This window comes from Quercus suber, unplaced genomic scaffold, assembly GCF_002906115.3.
Source record: "Quercus suber isolate HL8 unplaced genomic scaffold, Cork oak 2.0 scaffold_217, whole genome shotgun sequence".
In the NCBI taxonomy this organism is placed as follows: domain Eukaryota; kingdom Viridiplantae; phylum Streptophyta; class Magnoliopsida; order Fagales; family Fagaceae; genus Quercus; species Quercus suber.
Genome location: NW_027069675.1, coordinates 995461 through 1015659, shown reverse-complemented (window position 1 = coordinate 1015659; position 20199 = coordinate 995461). Strand labels below are relative to the sequence as shown.

General features: G+C 33.8%; 2 protein-coding genes and 1 long non-coding RNA gene across 3 annotated transcripts in view; all 3 read right to left on the bottom strand.

Annotated features, from left to right (window-relative positions):
• Positions 1–8128: 8128 nt before the first annotated feature.
• Positions 8129–13871, bottom strand: LOC111987824 (uncharacterized). Its single transcript, XR_002880352.2, has 3 exons — positions 13478–13871; positions 13143–13181; positions 8129–8546 (listed from the first exon to the last, which is right to left on the bottom strand). It is a non-coding gene; the product is annotated as an uncharacterized LOC111987824 (long non-coding RNA).
• Positions 9187–13111, bottom strand: LOC111987823 (pentatricopeptide repeat-containing protein At1g31430). The gene is given in 4 exon segments (XM_065779785.1): positions 9187–9514; positions 9956–10119; positions 10218–10278; positions 10421–13111. A coding segment is annotated over 1 exon segment (2046 nt). The 5' UTR covers positions 12840–13111; the 3' UTR covers positions 9187–9514; positions 9956–10119; positions 10218–10278; positions 10421–10793.
• A 1494-nt stretch (positions 13872–15365) lies between the features above and the next one.
• The window catches only part of LOC111987825 (26S proteasome regulatory subunit 8 homolog A), a 6759-nt gene continuing 1925 nt past the window's right edge, over positions 15366–20199 (bottom strand). Inside the window, exons 6-7 of the mRNA XM_065779784.1 lie at positions 17643–17753; positions 15366–15815 (exon numbers count right to left, since the gene is read on the bottom strand). Coding sequence (XP_065635856.1) covers positions 15675–15815; positions 17643–17753 — 252 coding nt within the window. The 3' untranslated portion in view covers positions 15366–15674. The remainder of the gene's footprint in view (positions 15816–17642; positions 17754–20199) is intronic.

Here is a 20199-nt window from a genome sequence, read left to right as displayed (position 1 = left end):
AAAACACACCTGCCTGAGCCTCTGATTGTAACTTGTACTTTTTCTATTCATGAAATAATAAAATCAAGATCTTTCTTTTTTTTTTCTTTTTTTTCTTTTTTTTCTACTGTCAAATCTTCTATATATTTTTTTTTTCAACCTACTGTAAAACGAATACTCAGAACACTCGCCTGGTGCGCCGGCCAGCACCCTAATCCTTCCCCACAGACGGCGCCAACAGCGCCAATTGTAGGGACTCAATTTGGATTGACCCTGAATACAAATGGGTTTTCAACCCAATCAAGCCCAAACAATAAATTTATAAATAGTGGGTTAAAGGTTTAGGCGCTGGCCGTCGATCACCAAGCATGAACTTTCTTTATAAAAAATACTAAGGGTTTTCTTTACAAATGGGGGAATGCTCCTCGGCCACAGGCCGAGGAGACCTTTTTGTTCTCTCTCTATTTCCCGCCCCCCTCTTTACTTTACTTACTTTACTTATATGGTCTTCATCTTCCTATCTCCTTCGTCCATCTGTTGATCATCCATTTGCCTCTCTTCTGGTCGTCTGTCCCATCAGAGGCCTTATCGGTACTCAAGTGGTTCACTCTGACCAACGTTACCCTGCTAAGGGGTTATATCCCCATTAATGCAGCCAGAGGGGTTAGGTGAATGCATTAAGTGCGAATGTGACAGCTTGCTCTGAGCTTGTCCCCTCCCAAAGATTATCCTTAGAATGCCGAGGACAAACAGGTCCTCAGCGTGGTCACAAAAGAGGCTTTGTCTAACTTAGCCTTGGCTGGTTAGTCCTCCTCGGCGTTGGCCTTAGGCCTAATACCCGATGGGCTGAGGCTATCGGGCCCACGGGCCCCACAGTTAGAATTAATAGATTAATTTTAATAATTTTCTTATTTGATTTTTATGTTACATCAAATTATCAAGATGTTCTACATGTGTATTCTTGAATTACCAACTTTAATTTTAATTTGTAATATTATCAAGATTATATTAATTTTAGATTTATCAATTGTTTAGTAAGTTTTTATTTTTTTTTAAATAATTATCAATTTAAAATTCTATTTGGAATTATCAATTTAATTTAGTTTTAGGAAGAAATCTTACCCCTTATTTTAGTGAGATAATTATTTACACTTGATAATTTTTTTTCTCTTATCTTTATTGAATCTATTAAAATATATAATTATTTATACATTTATTTAATAGCTTCTTCATAAAACCATGCAACGCACGGGCCTATAACTAGTTTATTATAAATTGTGGTGTATGGATAAAGGCCCAGAGTCACATATTGGGCATTGGGCTTGATCCGAGGACATAGGTTGGTCTAAGAAGGGACAAATAATTATGGGAAACTCCAATTTTAAAGTTTCACAAGTAAGGAACGAATGGAGGATGGTCCGAGGAGGAACTCCTCATCGGATATGACGAACACGGCCCAAATCTGTATTCCAACGATCAAGGTGATCTTTTAGGAAGCTCCAGCAATAAGGATGGGCATCATACACATATAAAGAGTGATGGAATTTTAGAAATATTTGAAGAAAAGTTGTCACCACCGCATTAAATACACTACAGCTACTTTTCTGGCCGCATTTATGTAGAAGAGACTCCTAAACAGTGTTTCCTTGATCACCACGACTCACAGAGGGTCAGAGAGAGTGTCTAATGGGACAGGTACTCAAGTGAGAGCTTAAATGATCAACAAGTGTAGGATCAAGGTAGTCCAAAGAGAGCTATATAATGTGAGAGACCATCCATGGGAGGGGCATCGGAAAAATAGAGAAAGAACACAGTAGCAATTAGAGCTGCACTTGTAATCAGTTTCATTAATCTATACAAAGATTTGCCTCCTCGAACAATACATTCACTCAATCTTATGCATTTTGCTCTTGCATGATTGTCTTTCAAAATCATCCTAGCCGTTGTTAAATTCTCTAGGACCTAGTTCTTTGGCCCACTCTCTACAAATTTATTATATTGGGCTTGGGCTGTAAACTATGCCCCTACATGTGGAATTTAGAGTAGATATTTATTATAAAAGATTATATATGTAATTATTTTGTGTATTACCAAAAGGGACACATGTCACCATTTTGTGTATCTACCAATTGTAAGGATTTGTCTCTCAAAAAAAAAAATTGTAAGGATTCGAACTTTTATAATAGATAACAAATAGATAGATAGTTTTGATAGTATTTGTGAAAAAAAAAAATTACATAAAATTTTAATCAATTCAGCACAAAAATAGGATTAGTTATTTACAAAAATAAACCTTTTGTGCTACTAGGCACCCAAAAACTGTTTGGAGAATTTTTTTTTTTTTTTTTCTTTTTTTTTGAGAGAGAGAGAGACAAACACACACTGACACACAATTATAAAGGAGAGAAAAAAATAAAAAAAAAAAAAAAAAAAAAAAAAAAAAAAAAAAAAAAAAAAAAAAAAAAAAAAAAAAAAAAAAAAAAAAAAAAAAAAAAGGCTTCTAACACTAAAGCACACCATAATTTTCATAAATGTACCTAACAGAAAATTGAATCAAACATTAAGCACCAAAATGAAAATTTTGAAACAAGCTAACATGAAAATAAATCAAACATAAAGGGTCAAAATAAAAATTTTGAAAGGTAAATAACCAAAATGAAAATAATCTCAAACGTGACAAATATGATTTTTTTTTTTTTCTTTTTTTGGTAATGACAAAGGTGTACATTGATTTGGTGATTTTTTTTTTATTATTGTTTTTTTTGGTAATGACAAAGGTGTACAACAACATGCCAACTCCAAAATTGCTAACAGCAGTTAAAATCGCGGAACTATTGATATACTCACGCACACCAAGCAAAGTAGGCGATGTGGGACAAAGTCCACACACAGATACATCTCAACTTGTATACTTAGGCAAATCTATTAACTAAACCAAAAAAAAAAAAAAAATTCATTTCAATTAGCTCATCAAATGGAGAGGGCATGGTCCATGTGCTTCCTTGTCAGAACAACATTAATATAGGAATTAATAACCGCATAGCAACACCCAACCTATATAGTTGACTATGTGGTTGAATGATTTAAAAACTTTCAAAATTCATAAAATCGGGTGGTGGTTGCCTATCAATGATATTGACTATTGACCTAATCATTATTCCAATTTTCCCACGTGGACAAACAAACTTGGACGAAAATAGCTAAATAGCACATTTTTGTAAATTATGTTGCAATCTACCGTTATTTCGAAAATATATAAGGATTTACCATTTTTTAGGTACTTGAGTTTAGTGAAATCGAGTTTTCCATGGTACTCAAGTTTCATGAGTTTCACATGGTACTCGAGTTCCATGAGTGTTCATGAACTCGAGTTTTTGAAATTTGAGTTTAAAAAAAGTGGTAAATTTTTACATATTTTTAAAATAGTGATAAATTGTTAATTTTTTTCTAAATAGTGGTAGTGGGCCATTTCTGCCTAACAAACTTGTCCTCAAGGTTCTACTTACCTAACATTAGAAGCAAAAGGCCAAAAACTGTGTGGGGTTACGAATGAGTTGCAACTATCTTACCTAAACTGAGAATTCATTACTTGGGAAGGCTAAGCGTAATAGTCTGAGTTCCATTGTGTTAGTTTACGACTGTAATGGGATCACAGTATAATATGGTTCATCCTCATACAAGTAATAATGCTTATTTGACGGATGGTGTATTCCTTTTTCTTTTTCCTTTTTGAAGATGGTGGTGTATTCCATTGTGTTAGTTTATGACTTTGATGGGATCGCAATATAATATGATTTATCCTCATACATGCAATAATACTCATTTGATGGATGGTGTATTGTTGTTGCTCACAAAAATATAATTGTTTCGGTATACAGATATGGTTTTTTGGTAAAGTTCATGCCTTAATGCACCTCACCGAGTATGGAGTCTATGGACTCCCACTTGCAAAAATAAAATTGTATTGAACAACCTGATTTGAGAATCAAAAAATTTTGGGTTCAACAAATATAAGAGTAACGTTACATTTGTAACATTTTTACAATAATTTCACAACAAAACCTAAATAGTAAACCATTATTAATTATAATATGGACCCAATACTGACATCACCTTTTTTACTTACCAATAACGTCTTATTATATAAGTTTTGTTGTGAAAATTTTGTGAACATAACATTACCCTTAAAAATAATTTTGGGTCCCCAAATATAATCTTTCTAACCCCTTAATCAACAATAAAAATTAGATAACGGCAAAAATAACCCAAACAAAAATAAGACTTGGCCAAACACAAGTGAACAAAATCATCCAACAAGTGACGTTTTAAGAACCTATAGTGGCATTTTGTAACTCGACTTCCATGAAGTCAAGTTATAGGCAATTTTTTTTTTTTACCTATAACTCAACTTTATGGAAGTCGAGTTACAAAATCCTACTATAGGTCCTTAAAACGTCATTATAAGCTTCTTAAAAACGTCTCTATAGGGCCTAACTCGATTTATCTCAAATCGAGTTTCAAAAGATAAACATTTTCTTAATTAATTTGAAAAAGGGAGCAAAACGCTACATAATTTGCGCGAAAAGGGCATTTACCCATTTTCTCCCTTGCAATTGTAACAAATATCAAAGCTCTATATATATATATATATATATATATACACATATATATCCTTCCCTACGAAACTGTGAAAGAAAGGAATTGGAACATTTCTGAAACTTCTAGACCATGCCACCTCAAAATTTGGTGAGGAAGACTGCAAATTTGGTGCTTGCTTAATGCTGACAATTTATCCCTCCAAGTTATCATATCCTCTATAAATACTTTTACGATAGTGGCCTTTTTACGTTGCAGCAAACCCATGATCTGATATTCATATTATCCAATCTCCACGCTTTATAAAGGAAAAGTATAGGAGCACGTAATTTTTTACAATTTTTTGCTACAATTGTGATATGGCATAGTGTTACTGGTAAAAAAAAAAAAGTAAGTTCATGTATAAATAATAGTTAATCACTTACATTCTTCTGCTATGTTATAATTATAGTAAAAAAATTGTGAAATAATTTATAATCATAGAACTCCTCCTTTATAAATGTTATACGTTGGAAACATGCCGCATTAATTATAGAGCCCGTCAGAAACATTATGGGCTTTTTCCTTTATTTTTTTATTTTTTTGACCGAAAATTTTCTAAAGTAGAAACAACTTTACCAAAGTTACACAATAGTCAACCTTATGATTTTGTGAACGATTGACTTAAGGGTTAAAAGACACAAATTTAAGAAGTTTTCAATATTTTATTTATTTTATTATATATATAATTAAATCAAATTACACACAAATAAATAAATAGTCATATAATTTCAGTTATACAATTAAAATAACGAAATGCCAACTTATTCATTTTTTTAAACTTGCTAATATACTTATTTCCAATGAAATGACACTCATTCATATTTTTTTAAACTTATATATATACACACACGGCACACTCTTTTTCTTTTTTGACTTTTTCCTAAAAAGAAAATTTTTTAAATTAGAAACAACTTTACCAAAGTTGCCCAATAGTCATATTTTGTAAACAACTGACATAAGGGTTAAAAGACACTATTTTAAAAAATATTCAACATTTTATTTTATATATATATATATATATATAAAATAAAAATCAAATTAAATTATTTTTAAAAAATATTCAACATTTTATTTTATATATATATATATATTAAAAATCAAATTAAATTATACACAAATAAATAAATAGTCATAATTCCAATTATACAATTAAAAAAATGAAATGCCAACTTATTCATTTTTTTTAACTTACTAATATGCTTATTTTATAATGAAATGCAACTCATTCATATTTTTTTAACTAATATATATACACTTTTTTTTCTTTTTTCTTTTTTACTTTTCCCTAAAGATTTTTTTTTTCTAAGTAGAAACAATTTTACCAAAGTTGCACAATAGTCAACCTTATGTTTTTGTGAATGACTGGCCTAAGGATTAAAAGACACTAATTTAAGAAATATTCAACATTTATTATATATTTATATGTAAATTAAAAATCAAATCAAATTACATACAAATAAATAAATAGTCATAATTCCAATTATACAATTAAAACAATGAAATGCCAACTTATTCATTATTTTTTAACTTACTAATATACTTATTTTCAAATGAAATGCAACTCATTCATTTTTTTTTTTAAACTTATATATATACATACACTTTTCTTTTTCTTTTTTTTTTTACTTTTCCCTAAAAAGAAAAGTTTCTAAAGTAGAAACAACTTTACGAAAGTTGCACAATAGTCAACCTTATGTTTTTGTGAAGGACTGATTTAAGGGTTAAAAGACACTAATTTAAAATGGGTTCGATTAAGCTATCTATTTTTAAAAATATTTTTTTTAAAATTAAAAAAACTGTCAATATTTTTTCAATTCTCAAGAAAAAAAATTTCAAAAATGAAAATTCTTGTGTGCCATAAGGGCACACATTAGCAAAATCCATTTAAAATATATATATGTATGTTTATGTATGTAATATGTATGTATATGTATGTATATATATTAAAAATCAAATCAAATCAAATTATATACAAATAAATAAATAGTCATAATTCTAATTATACAATTGAAATAATGAAATGCCAACTTATTCATTTTTTAACTTACTTATACACTAATTTCTTCCATTTATCTATAGGATAATTCACAAATCACAATATATAACCGAATACGAGAATTATTAACAATACCCTTTTTGGCTTTTCCTTAAAAAAATTTTATTAAAGTAGAAACCTTATGGAAGTTGTAAACTATGTGGAAATGATGAACCATATTTAAAGTCATATATGAAATCAATGAAAACCCCATCGGTCAATAATAGCAGCCAGACTTATGAACTCGGACTTTACCTTGGCAGATTGATGAGGGGACCAAGCTAACACTAGAGCAAACGTCCACACAGATCTAAGTAAAGGACAATAAACAAGCCAATCAAGTCGAGTATTAAAAGTTTAAACTTGTTCTCTTAATTTTATTTTGAACATAAACAGAGCTCTAACTCATTACCAAACAATACTATATGTTCAAACTTAATTTATTTTCTTATCAATTAAACTCAAGTTTATTAACAAGTTACTTAATTAACTTATTCTTTTCTCATATAAAGTAAATCCATGTCTAAAATTTTTTACTCTTTAACAAATTAATGAATTTTTACTACAAATGAATTGTTTATGATATTATCAAAAAAACTATATATAATAATTTGATATCATAAAAATCTATTTACAAAATTATACAATACAATTTCAAGTTTATGTAAGTATACGTATCCACAAGTATTCATATAAATTGTTAAATCAAGCCTTATGTTCGTAAGTTTGTTTACGAATATATTATTATGTTTGAATTTGACACATTTTATTGCCGAGCCTAAACTTAGACTCCAACCTAAATGGTTTGCTAAACAAACATAAACGATTTTTTCTCTAATTAGTTCATTTACAACCCTGCTAAGGTAACATGTAAGGTCGTCATTTGGGTCAACTCTAGATCTCAATCCTTAGCACATTATGAGGGAAATAAGGTAACACTAGAATGCACCTCCACACAAACCAAGGTCCTAATCTCTAATAAGGTTGTCACTGGGACAGCTCTTTCATCATTATTGGGGTTTTTTTTTTTTTTTAAAAAAAGTATCCAAAAAACTCTATGAATATTTAACTATCCCTCCGGTGTACTTAACACCATTCCACACAACAAATAATTTCAAGAAAGAATCCCTAAAACCCAAATACCTCATAGATCTCATAAAACCTTGAGAACTACTAAACCAATGCTTGGAGTAATCAAATCGTAGGATCAATGCATTATGAAACCGGGTAGAATTCCAAAACCTTTTTCTTTTGGAGGAGAATATTAGTCCAAAACTGATCACAACTAGCACTACATGTCTTTCTCAACAAAGAAAAAAAAAACTAGCACTACATGTTATGATTGTCTGATCCCTGAGTGCTATGTCCCATGCTGCACATGCCCAGAAGACTAAGCCACATCTGGTCGTTCTCCAAGCAGACTTTTGCTGGAAATTATGATCGTTCTGGTCGTCTAACCAATAGATTGATAAAAGATTAACAGTAATTGTCAAGGGACATTCTTGTCAGATACTAGTAAGTAAAACACGACCGATATTACATAAAAATGTATCACAAAAGAATATTTAACAAATTAAAATAAACAAAAATGCCAGTGGTACTTTAAAAACTTCAACAAAGTGTAGGGCACCCTCGCCCTGTTTTTTATATCCAAACAAAGAAGAACAGAACTGTTGGCTGTGGGTGAAGGACAAAGCCATAGGTCAATGGTTCGAAGGGTGGTGGAGCGAAACAAAACATCAACATATAGGAACACTACTACCATAGCTTCCGCAATGACACGTTTTTCTCGGTCTCCTTCTTCATTACCTTTGCCACTACCATCTCAAAATCTTCTTGTGTTACATGAACCCTCCTCTCCCTCAGAGCAAACATCCCAGCTTTTGTGCACAGCCTGCAGAACAAAAAAGAAAAATGTGTGAAAAATATGATTATGGACAGACACACAATCCCTCACTTCCGAAGACTTGCCTAGCCCAGTGTAATAGCTCGTTATGGAATTAACAAGACTATACTTATCATTCTGTCCAAATCTATCTAAGAGAGTTGAGATTGGTCTCACTGAATAAAATACTGGCAAATCTTTAAGGGGGAAAAGCCTAAATAAGTTCAAAACAAAGGCAGCATAGCAGCCTTAGATAGTCAACAGCAGCTGCTGCAGCTATAACCTGGGAGCATTACAACAAACAACCTGATTTTTTCTTCTTCTTTTTAAAATTTTCTTTTCTTTTCCCTACATGTAATAACCATCCCTGTGTACAAGAATGAAGCCTATTTTGACATTGCTTGCCAAATACTTTCCATAAGAGATGAATTTGTTAAAATAGTTGAAAATTTTAAATTTTTATTGGCATGTTACATGCTCCCTGGGTTTAACTTTGAAACTAAAACTTAACCTTCACGAGGAAACACTTGAACTAGAGGTCATCACCAAATTTGGAATTTTTAACCAAGGTTGTTTAACCTTAATTGACTCAAAGTTCACATATTTTGCTGCATAAACTCCCTCAAGCATTACGAGTATCAACACAAGATTTGGTTAAGATGATTCAAATATTTAAGAACTAAGTATTAAGATTCTCATTAGATGATGGCTTATGAAAAAATAAAGAAGGAAATGAAAAAGAAAAAAAAAAAAGTGTCTGGCAATACGTGCCGATGCACTTCACCAGCACAAACTACTGATTACACGAGTTTTGGGACATATCCAAACAGTTTCACGCTAGGAAGCACAATGTTAGGTTGAGAAGCTGCAGCATAGTCCGCTGCACTTCATTGTCACCATGGCCACTGCCAGGTTCCATTCAAGCAGATCCAATACTGTGTATTTCATCCATAAATATGATTGATGGAGTATGTTCCCTGCCAAAGAAAAATAGAGAGGTTGAAATACAAAATGCTTAGTTTAATAGAATTGTAAAACCAGAAACATTAATGCATCACAATCTCTCTTCTTCTTTTTTGTATTCAGACTACTGAATGATCACAGGTAACTCTACAACTGAAACATATCAGAAACAGATGAATATATCTTGTACCACATCACAAATCTGATAATATTGCAAAGTGGTTCCTTTGTATATTCAGATGTGACATCTAAGCCACATGCACGCGTGCACACACACGCGCGCGCACACACAACATTTAAATTTCATGGCATGAAAGGACTTCAATACTACACAGCCGAGCATTAACACACGGAAAAAAAATCATTTTCCTAATCCATTTTTATATAAACAAAGCAAAGCCCAATCAGCTATGAAGAAATCGAGCATGTGGCTTATTAAAAAGATAAAAACAAACCTGACCATGACAAAAAGTTCCCTAACCATTCTAGAACCTTCTCCAATATAGTTCTGAACTAATTCTGAACCAGAAGCCCTGATGAAAGTACAATCAGTATGATAAGCCACAGCCCTAGCCAACAGCCTTTTGCCTGTACCAGGTGGCCCATATAGCAGGACACCCTATCGTGTAGAAAGAGAGAGTTGGTGAAAACCATAAGCACCAATGTCTATTAAGTAAAGAAATAAACCTACAAGTTTATGTGGCAACATCGCGTTACCTTCGGTTGAGCTATTCCAAGACTCAAATAACTCGGGATGAGTGATTGGAAGCTCAATGACCTGGAAAGATAATTACAAATCATGAATAAACCGTTATATCAATCAACCACCTAATATGCCTCCGTAATCAAGCAAGTAGTAAGGAGACACAATAAGAATTGGGGTTAGAATGCAGAAAGTAAAAGGGTACACAAGACAAAACTCCTTTATCTCTTTAATTTGCTAGTCAAGACCACCAATCATGTCATATGTGGAATCGGGAACCTTTTCAACTTTCATAAGGTCGACCAATGGATCAACTTTTCTTGGCAAGATTAAATGAAGCACATAACTGTCATTGCAGAGAGCAACTCTTGTTGACAGACCACTCCTTTAGAATTTCCCATTTTCATTTGAGAAACCCAATCACCAAGATAATTCAAGCATGTTTACTCGTTTCTTCTAGAGCTATGGGTCTTTGATGATCACTTGAAACCTCTCTAACCTGAGAAATCTTGGACCCACTCTTCTCTGGTGGCTGAACAATAAATAATGTTTATTGTTGAGCAAACAGCAAATTGTCATAAACTTTTTTCTCATAGTTCCACTGTGGCTTGCAAAATTCTGAAAATGTAGCTTTGCTCCTCACCAACAAACTGGAACCAGGATTTCTCTTTCAATCTCACTCTCTTCTGAATCCAACAAAGGTCTTGCCATTCTAACATGGAATATATTTCTCTCATTTCTGAATGAGATGGATCTCCAACAACAAACTCATGGACAATCCCATTAACCTCAATTGAACTACATCCGGGCACCTTTTTGACTCCAAGATCTTTCATTTTCCTTCTCACTTTTGTTACATCTTCCCATCTGTCGGCAGAGGCATAAATATTGGCAAGGAGTGTATGAATACTGGAATCACTTGACTCAATTTTCACCAGCCGCTCAGCCACCCGTTCACCCATCTCAACATTGCCATGGATTCTGCAAGCACTAAGCAAAGAACCATAAAGTGGAACTACGATCTCATTATTTTCTTTAGGGACTTCTTCTATCAATTTCTCTGCCTCGTCCAACTTTCCAGCTCGACCAAGAAGGTCAATCAGACACCCATAGTGTTCTAGTTTCGGCTCAATCTCATACTGCTTTGTCATAGAATTAAAGAACTGGCGGCCTTCCTTAACCAATCCTCCATGACCACAAGCACTTAAAACACCAATAAAGGTGATATCATCAGGTGTGGCCCCAGCTTGTTTCATCTCTAAAAACAACTCAAGTGCTTTGCTTGTCTTACCTTTCATGGCAAGCGCACAAATGATTGAAGTCCAAGAGGCTGTATCTTTTTCCTTTAACTCATAGAAAATGTCCAAAGACTTCTCCACACACCCACATTTTGCATACATTTCTATAAGAGAAGTGCCGACAACTGTATCCACTGAAATTTTATTCTCATCTATGTATCCATGAATCCATTTTCCTCGCTCTAGAGCTCCCAACAGAGCACAACCTGTGAGGAGAGCAACCACAGTGAACTTATCTGGTTTAACCATTCTAATTTGCATCTCTCGAAATAGAGCCACTGCCTCATCAAAACGGTTAAACTGCACATACCCATTAATCATAGCTGTCCAAAGAACTATATCCCGAGTGGGACTCTTCTCAAACAACACTCTAGCTTCATCCAGCTCACCACAGTTCACATACCCAGACACCACACTGGTCCAACAAATCACATTCTTTGTATGCATCTCATCAAAAATTTGTCGGGCTACACTTAAACAGCCACATTTAGCATACATGTCTAACAAAGCATTCCCAATGACAGTAGTAAATCCAAGCTCATTTGCAACATGACCGTGAATTTCCTTTCCAAGCTCCAAATTTTTCAATGCTGTACAAGCTGACAGAGTGCTTACAACTGTGGCTTCATCAGGCTTCTCATTGCTCTCCCTTCACATTTGCCAAAAAACATTCACAGCATCCTCAAACCTCCTTCGCCTCACATAGCCCGAAATCATAACATTCCAAGACACCCTATCTCTCTCAGGCTTTTCATTGAACAGCTTCTTGAAATTCTCAACCTTGCCCAGTTCACCATACATGTCCATAAGCGAGTTACAAATGTAGGTATCAAACTCGAGCCCAGTCTTCACCACAAACCCATGAACCTTAGCACCCTCCCAAGACTCACCTAAACACCCAATCGCTTTGAATATGTATGGGTACGTAAAATTGTCGGGCCAAAGACCATGTTTTCTCAATTGGCCAAAGACCCAAATGGCTTTTCTAAAGCTACCCTTCTTTGCAAATGCTTTGATCAACATGTTGTATATGAACAAGCTCGGGATTTGGATATAATTGAAGATTTTCTCAGCGTAGTGCAAGTTCCCAAGAGATGGGTCTGTGCAGAAGACCATGAGTTTGTTGAGGGTGTCATGGTTTTAGTGGAGCCCGACCCGGAAGATCTGGGTCTGGATTTGTTTGAGATGGGTCATGGATTCGCAGTTCTTCAGGTATTGAATGCATGATGTCTTGCTCAGCCTGGGGCTGCTAGAGATGCTTGAGAAAAAGTGTGGCTTTGAAAGGAATTGGCAGGAAATAAAGCGGAATAACCCAATGTTGTTGTGTTGGAAGAGCATTGACTATGTGAGCTCATTGCAATATCAAAATTTTAAGCTCATATAGTTTGTGAAAGACACAATGGGCTAGTAGTAGTACACTATACAGCTAGGTAAGCCCTCTGGAGTTTGGAGCAATATCAAACTTTTTTTTTGGGGGGGAAAAAAAACTAGCATTCACAAAAGAGAAGCATTTACATGCGCCACATGGCGCAAACCAAAAACTAATGTTGATATAATCAAAAGGCGTCTAACAAAATGTACTCTTTATTTATTGCTAATATGCAAGTAACAAAGTACACTGATAGCAATATATGATCTTACTTCAGTATGAAGTCTGAATCCAGTAGCATCACACATTACCTGCAAAGGAACCATCAATATTAATCTAGGCAGCCCAATCCCATGTAAGTTTATAGATATTAATAATAAAATAGGGATACAAACTAAAACAATAAACCCCAAACCCCAACCCCATCAAACCCGTCTCTTCCCTAAACAAAAACACCCAAATCTCACTCCCCATTAAAGACCTGCAAAGCCAAAAACGTTTATCTTTCAGGTGAGATTTGGTTATAAAAATAAGACCCTTGTAAGTTCAGATTATGGTGCCAAATCCAAAGATGTGAAAAAACGCAGAAAAGGAGAGAGAAGAAAACCTTCTTGCGACGCAAGGTGTTGGAAGAGGCGAAAAAGCTTCCGGCGTTGGGGGTTGGAAGCAACCAGAATGAGAGACCATTTTGGGGTATTTTCCGACGAGACAACGGCCGGTCCTGTCGGAACTGGTGATTTTTGGCAGCGTAGCTCTGGCGGCGATGCTAGGCAGTGGCTGCAGAGGTAGGTTTGGTCCGTTTGGAGTTGAGAGAGAGAATTTTGATTTTACAAAAAGGTGAAAAAACAAAAAAATTTGTTAATGGCGGGGATTTCAAGGGCAATTTTGTCATTTTAATTTAAGGGTAAGCGTGTAATAAGCGTGTTTAATGCCGAGCGTGGATGGAGAGTTGGAGGATTTTTTTTTTTTTTTTTGGCTGAATAGTTGGAGGAGGTTTCTTACCATTCACATTCTCTCCTTAAAATATACTTATTTTCAAATGGAATGCAATCGTTCTTTCTTTTTCCTTCTTTTCTTTTCTAGCACTTTCTTCCCAACAGGGGTGGTTCACAAATCACAGTACAGAACCAAATACGAAGATTGTCAATAAAATCCTTTTTGCCTTTTCCCTAAAATAAAATTTATTAAAGTAGAAACCTTATGGAAGTTGTAACCTATGAGGAAATAAAGAACCATATTTAAAGATAAATATGAAAGTAATGAAAACCCCATTGGTCAACAATGGCAGCCAGATTTATGAACTCAGAGTTTGCCTTGGCACATTGATGAGAGGACCAAGCTAACACTAGAGCATACCTCCACACAAATTTAGGTAGAGCCCGGTAAACAAGACAATTGAGTCAAGTGTTGAAACTTCAGTCCTTTTCATTTTATTTTAATATAATCCCAACTCTAACTCATTATCAAAAAAGATTATCAAAAAAGATTACATATTCAAGCTTAGTTCATTTTCTTGTCGATTAAACTCAAGCTTATTGACAAGCTATTTAATTAACTTATTCTTTTCTTTCATCTGGCAAAACCATGTCCAAAATTTTTTACCCTTCACAAATTTATGAATTTTTACTATAAATGAATTATTTATGATATAATTTTAAAAAAAAAACTATAAATATATATATATATATTTTTTTTTTTTTGAGATGTATAATATTTTAAAAAAAAAACTATAAATATATATATATATATTTTTTTTTTTTTGAGATGTATAAATAATAATTTGATATCATATAAATCTATTTACAAAATTATTCAATACAATTTCAAGTCTATGTGAGTATACATTTACACAAGTAATAAATATATAAATTGTTAAATCAAGTCTTATGTTCGTGTTCTTTGTTTATGAACACATTATTATTTTTAAATTTAACTCATTTTATTGTTGAGCCTAATCTTAGAATTCAACTTGAATAGTTAGCTAAAAAAAAAAAAAATTTTACTCTAATTCGTTCATTTACAACCCTACCAAGGTAACCAAGCTAACACTAGAATGCACCCCCGCACCTCCACTTAAACTGAGATCCTAACCTCTAATAAGGTCATCTCTTTCATCTTTATTGGTTTTTATTTTTTTTTAAATATCCAAACTTCTTTGAATATCTCACTATTCCCCTACTATATTTCACTCCATTCCCCACGCTTAATAATTCCGAGAAATAATCTCTAAAACCCAACATCTTATGGATCTCCTAAAACCTCGAGAACTACTAAACCAATGCTTGGAGGAATCAAATTTTAATCAAATTGTAAGATCCAATGCATTATGAAACCTGATAGAATTCCATAACTTTTTTTCTTTTGGAGGAGAATAGAAGCCCAAAACCGAGCACAACTAGCACATGTTATGATTGTCTGATCCCTGAGTGCTATGTCACATGCTACACCTACACATGCGCAGAAGACTAGCCACATGTGTTTGTCCACCAAGCACAGATTTTTAATCATCATTCTGGTCGTCTAACCAATAGATTGATAAAAGATTGACAGTCATTGTCAAGGGACATTGTTGTCAGATACTTGAAGTAAAACACATATTACATAAAAATGTATCACAAAAGAATATTTAACAAAATAAACAAAGATGCCAGTAGTACTTTAAAAACTTCAACAAAGTGTAAGCACCCTCGCCCTGTTTTTTATATCCATACAAAGAACAGAACTGTTGGCTGTGTGAAGAACAAAGCCACAGGTCAATGGCTCAAAGGGTGGAGCGAAACAGAACATTAACATTTAGGAACACACTACTTCCATAGCTTCCGCAATGACATGTTTTTCTCGGTCTCCTTCTTCATTACCTTTGCCACTGCCATCTCAAAATCTTCTTGTGTTACGTGAACCCTCCTCTCCCTCAGAGCAAACATCCCAGCTTCTGTGCACACAGCCTGCAGAAAGAAAAAAATTTTAAAAAAAATAAATAAATAAAAAGGAAAAAATGTGTGACAATATGATTATGCACAGAAAACGCACACAATCCTTCACTTCTGAAGACTTTAATAGCCCAGTGCAATAGTTCTTCATGGAATTAACAAGACCATACTTATCATTCCGTCCAAATCTATCCAAGAGACTTGAGATTGTTCTAATTGAATAAAATACTGGCAATCTTTAAGGGGGAAAACATTAAATGAAATCAAACAAGTTCAAAAGCCGCAGCAGCTATAACCTGGGAGCATTACATCAAACAACCTGTTTTTTCTTCTTATTTATTTATTTTTCTTTTCTTTTCCTGATATGTAAGATCAAACAACCTGTGGTTAATGCGGTGATAACCTTCCCTGAGTACAAGAATGATGCCTATTTTGACATGCTTGCCAAATACTTTCAGTCAGAGATGAATCTGTTTAAATAGTTGAAATTTTTATTGGCAAGTTGCATGCACCCTGGGTAACTTTGAACCTAAATTTCACCTTCACAAGGAAGGAAGCACTTGAACTAGAGATCATCACCAAATTTGAAGTTTTAAAACAAGGTTGTTTAACCTAATTGACTCAAGTTCACATATTTTTGCTGCATAGACTCCCTCAAGCATTACAAGTATCAACACAAGATTTGGTTAAGATAATTCAAATATTTAAGAGCTAGGCATTAAGATTCTCAGTAGATGATGGCTTATGAAAAAATAGAGAAGGAAAAGGAAAAAAGTGTCTGACTATAGGTGCCAATGCACTTCACCAGCACAAACTACTGATTACACAAGTTTTGGGACATATCCAAACAGTTTCACGCTAGGAAGTACAAACACAGCAAAAATAGCCGCATGTCCGTTTTGGACATGAACACACCTCAGAAGGCTGCATGCATGTCTGTGTAGTATAATTCAAAAAAATTGTTTTAAAATCAGGACACAAACTCAATACAGTCACAATACGACTGACCAGAAAAAAACCATCAGCCATCCTCAACTTTCTCAATGTTAGATCAGTGACCCAATAGCGCAATTGCACCCTGTCGACCATTGTTAGTGTCAGATCAGCAACCCATCTCATTTCTCCATCGTTGATTTCTCCTCAGTAAACCCAATTCACTGTTTGTGTAAACTCCATCACCCACCAGCCCCTGTTTAATTCTTAATAATGCATTTGACCCTTTTTTTTTTTTTTGGTTTCTAGTGAGTTCTATTGAGTACTCTCTCGTATCTATCAAGACATGGGGTTTTACTATACCCCTTTTTTTATTATAAAAAAAACATGTTATAAGGTATCAAAGTTTTAATTAAGTAGTTAAAGATAACTCCTTACCAATAAATTATAGTCTGGTTTTGACTTTTAATCACTCTTAAATTATGATCCAGTAAAATTTTGACTTTTAATAATTCTTTTTATAATTGTTAATTAGTTATAGTTATAAACTATTATTTATTAGTACTTTATGGTCAATTTATTGTTAAAAATTATCATTTAGTTGTATTGTTCTATTTCTTTTTAAAATTGAATCGTTTTAGTATTTATTAGTTATTTAAACACAGTGTCCCCGGTCCCCACCATATTGCGTCCTAATTATTTGAGAATTGTTGTGTCACTGTGTCTTGTGTTGGTGTCCATGCTTCCTTACATTAAAGTTCAACCAATGAATTAAAAATAAAAAAATAAAAAAATAAAATCACCAAAATCGAATCCAATTACTCACAACCAACCATGGCTCTGTCAATGGAGAAGTAAATAACATCCATGGCCAGACATAAAAGCCCATTCATCTAGTGTGAAACATACCTTGAGCTCTGCACCAGATGCACCATTCATCTTCTCGGCTATTTTCTTCAGATCAATCCCACGCATCAGGTTCATTCTTCTTGAATGTATTTTTAAAATATCCAAACGAGACTGCAGTTTATACACACAAGTATATGCACCTTGTAAGAATTACATTCATTATTACCATGCAACAAGGAATACATTTCAGATAAGACATTATAGGCACCAATTGAAATATTCATAAATTCACTCCTACATATTGTAACCAATTAAACATGCATAAATTCAAACATATATCTCTTAGGTATATTCAGAAAGAAGGTCAGGAAGAATAAACAAGAAAATGCAATGCCAAAAAGAGAAAACAAGACTACAAGAAGCTAAAATTCCTCATACATCAATTAGAGGAATATTCAACTAGGTAGTCAGGAAATACAAATGTGCAAGAAAACTCCATGCTAAAAAGAACTCAAAATTAAATAAGATGTTGCTTTAGAATTAAATATCAAAACTACATGAGTACATGACATGACACAAGAAAACAGACAAGCTACAAATTGCATCTGATAGAACGTCAATTGCAGGATTAGAAAAACAACATTTCAGCAAATTTAAATTACCCATCAAACATCACATAGCTACCACTTTCCAATCACAAGATAAACTAAGATGTTACATACAAACTACAGATTAAGATTACTGAAGCGTGCTAAGAATAAGTAAAAAATATCTAGAAACAGAAACAGAAACTAGAAACAATAGAACATATTTGAAAAAAAAAAAAAAAAAAAAAGCCATGACATTTGAGCCAAAACATTGATTAAATGACATCCTGATAATTGAATAGAAGTTGCAGACTCGCCATAAAGAACTTAACTTTCTGATATAGGAAATTTTCAACTATATGTAAAAAAAGGGTGTGATATATTTACAAGTAATATAATTACATTGGGAAATATTATCCCAAGAAAAAAAATTACATTGGGAAATCAAAGTGACTCAAGCAGCGTATGATGCTTCATGAATTGGGAGAGCATAGGTATCTTTCTAGAGACTTCAATAAACACCCAGGTTGAGGTTCATGTTATCTCCATCCACAACCAAGTGGGTGCATGTGTAACTTAACAATAAAAAAATGTCAACTCCATCACTAGAAGTTGATTTATCATCCTTCCAAACACTATAAGTCACATCTTCCAAGCTTATTCAACCCTTTTTTCTTTCCTTTACCGGCAAAGTTTTCCTCCAAACCTGTTTGAAAGAATCTCCTCCAACCCAACTCATAAAACTATCCACTTGTGTTATTTAAACAAGTCACACAACTTATTTCACAAGTCATGTGACTAAAAGTATATGCGGATGGTTTTATGAATTTCTACGCAGTGGGTTGGAGGAATTTTCGGAATTCAGATTCTCCTGAAACTCAATAGTCTTTCCCTCCAATCAACCAAAATTTACACTTCCAAACAATCACTGAAAAGCTCCCAAGATCCACAACAATCAGTCCCAAATCTCAATTTTCAGCCTAGGATGGTTACTTCAACCAAAAATAAAATTGCAGGAATAATATTTAATATCATATATCGTTTTCAAGTCAAAGCTCTGCCAATGCCACGTCTCATCCTCCACATGTAAAAGCACTCATAATCCATTCTTAAAGTCACCACCTTTTTTTCTACATATTATTCGAAGATTAAACCCTAATATCGTTTTCACTGTTATGAAAACTATCATATAGTCCAAGATTTTTACCAAAATATAACCCTAACCCTAACTCCAACCAATCGAAATTACAAGCAGAATTCCAATCAAAAAACCAATTCATAAGAGTAAAACTTAGCTTAGGGTTAACGAATCTCGATTCAAATAAAACAAAATACCTCGAGAATTGAGCTCATTCCGCTGGGCCTCGAGGCGGTTGAGATTGTGAGTCTTTTGGCGAACCTGGAGCTGAAGCTCGTGAATGTGTTGGAGGTAGTACTGCCTGAGCCCCTCGCCTTGCTTCGAAGCCTTCGCCGAGCACGTCTCCTCCGCCGGCGCCGCCACAGCTTCGATTCCTACAGTCGCCATCGTCGGAATGAGAGTTAGGGTTAGGGTTTCGAATTGGGATCTGAATTTGAAGTTACTGTTCGTTTTGTTTGAGTTTCTATTGATAGAAGCTGGGTGGGTAGCTCTCTGTTAGCTTGAATAAAACTGGGAATCCATTTATATAAAGGACTCAGATAGTTTTCTTGACAGCGAGGAAAGCTGTTTGCGCGTGTGGGCTTGGGCCTTCACTTTTTTTGTTGGGCCCTTAGGTCCTGCGATTTTTTTTGGTTGAAGTTTTTTTTTTTTTTTCTTTTCATATTGCTAAAAATTAGATGACCAGTAATAAATACGAAAAAATTTAGTTACAAAATTAGTTGTAATCTAAGACTATAAATTTACTCAATATCTTTTTATTGAAAGTAAATTTTGATAAATCCACTAATGACGGCGAGAAAAGTGGTGTGCGCATGTGGGCTTGGGCCTTCACTTTTTTTGTTGGGCCTTAGGTCTTGTGTTTTTTTTTTTTTTTTTTTTTGTTAGTTTTTGC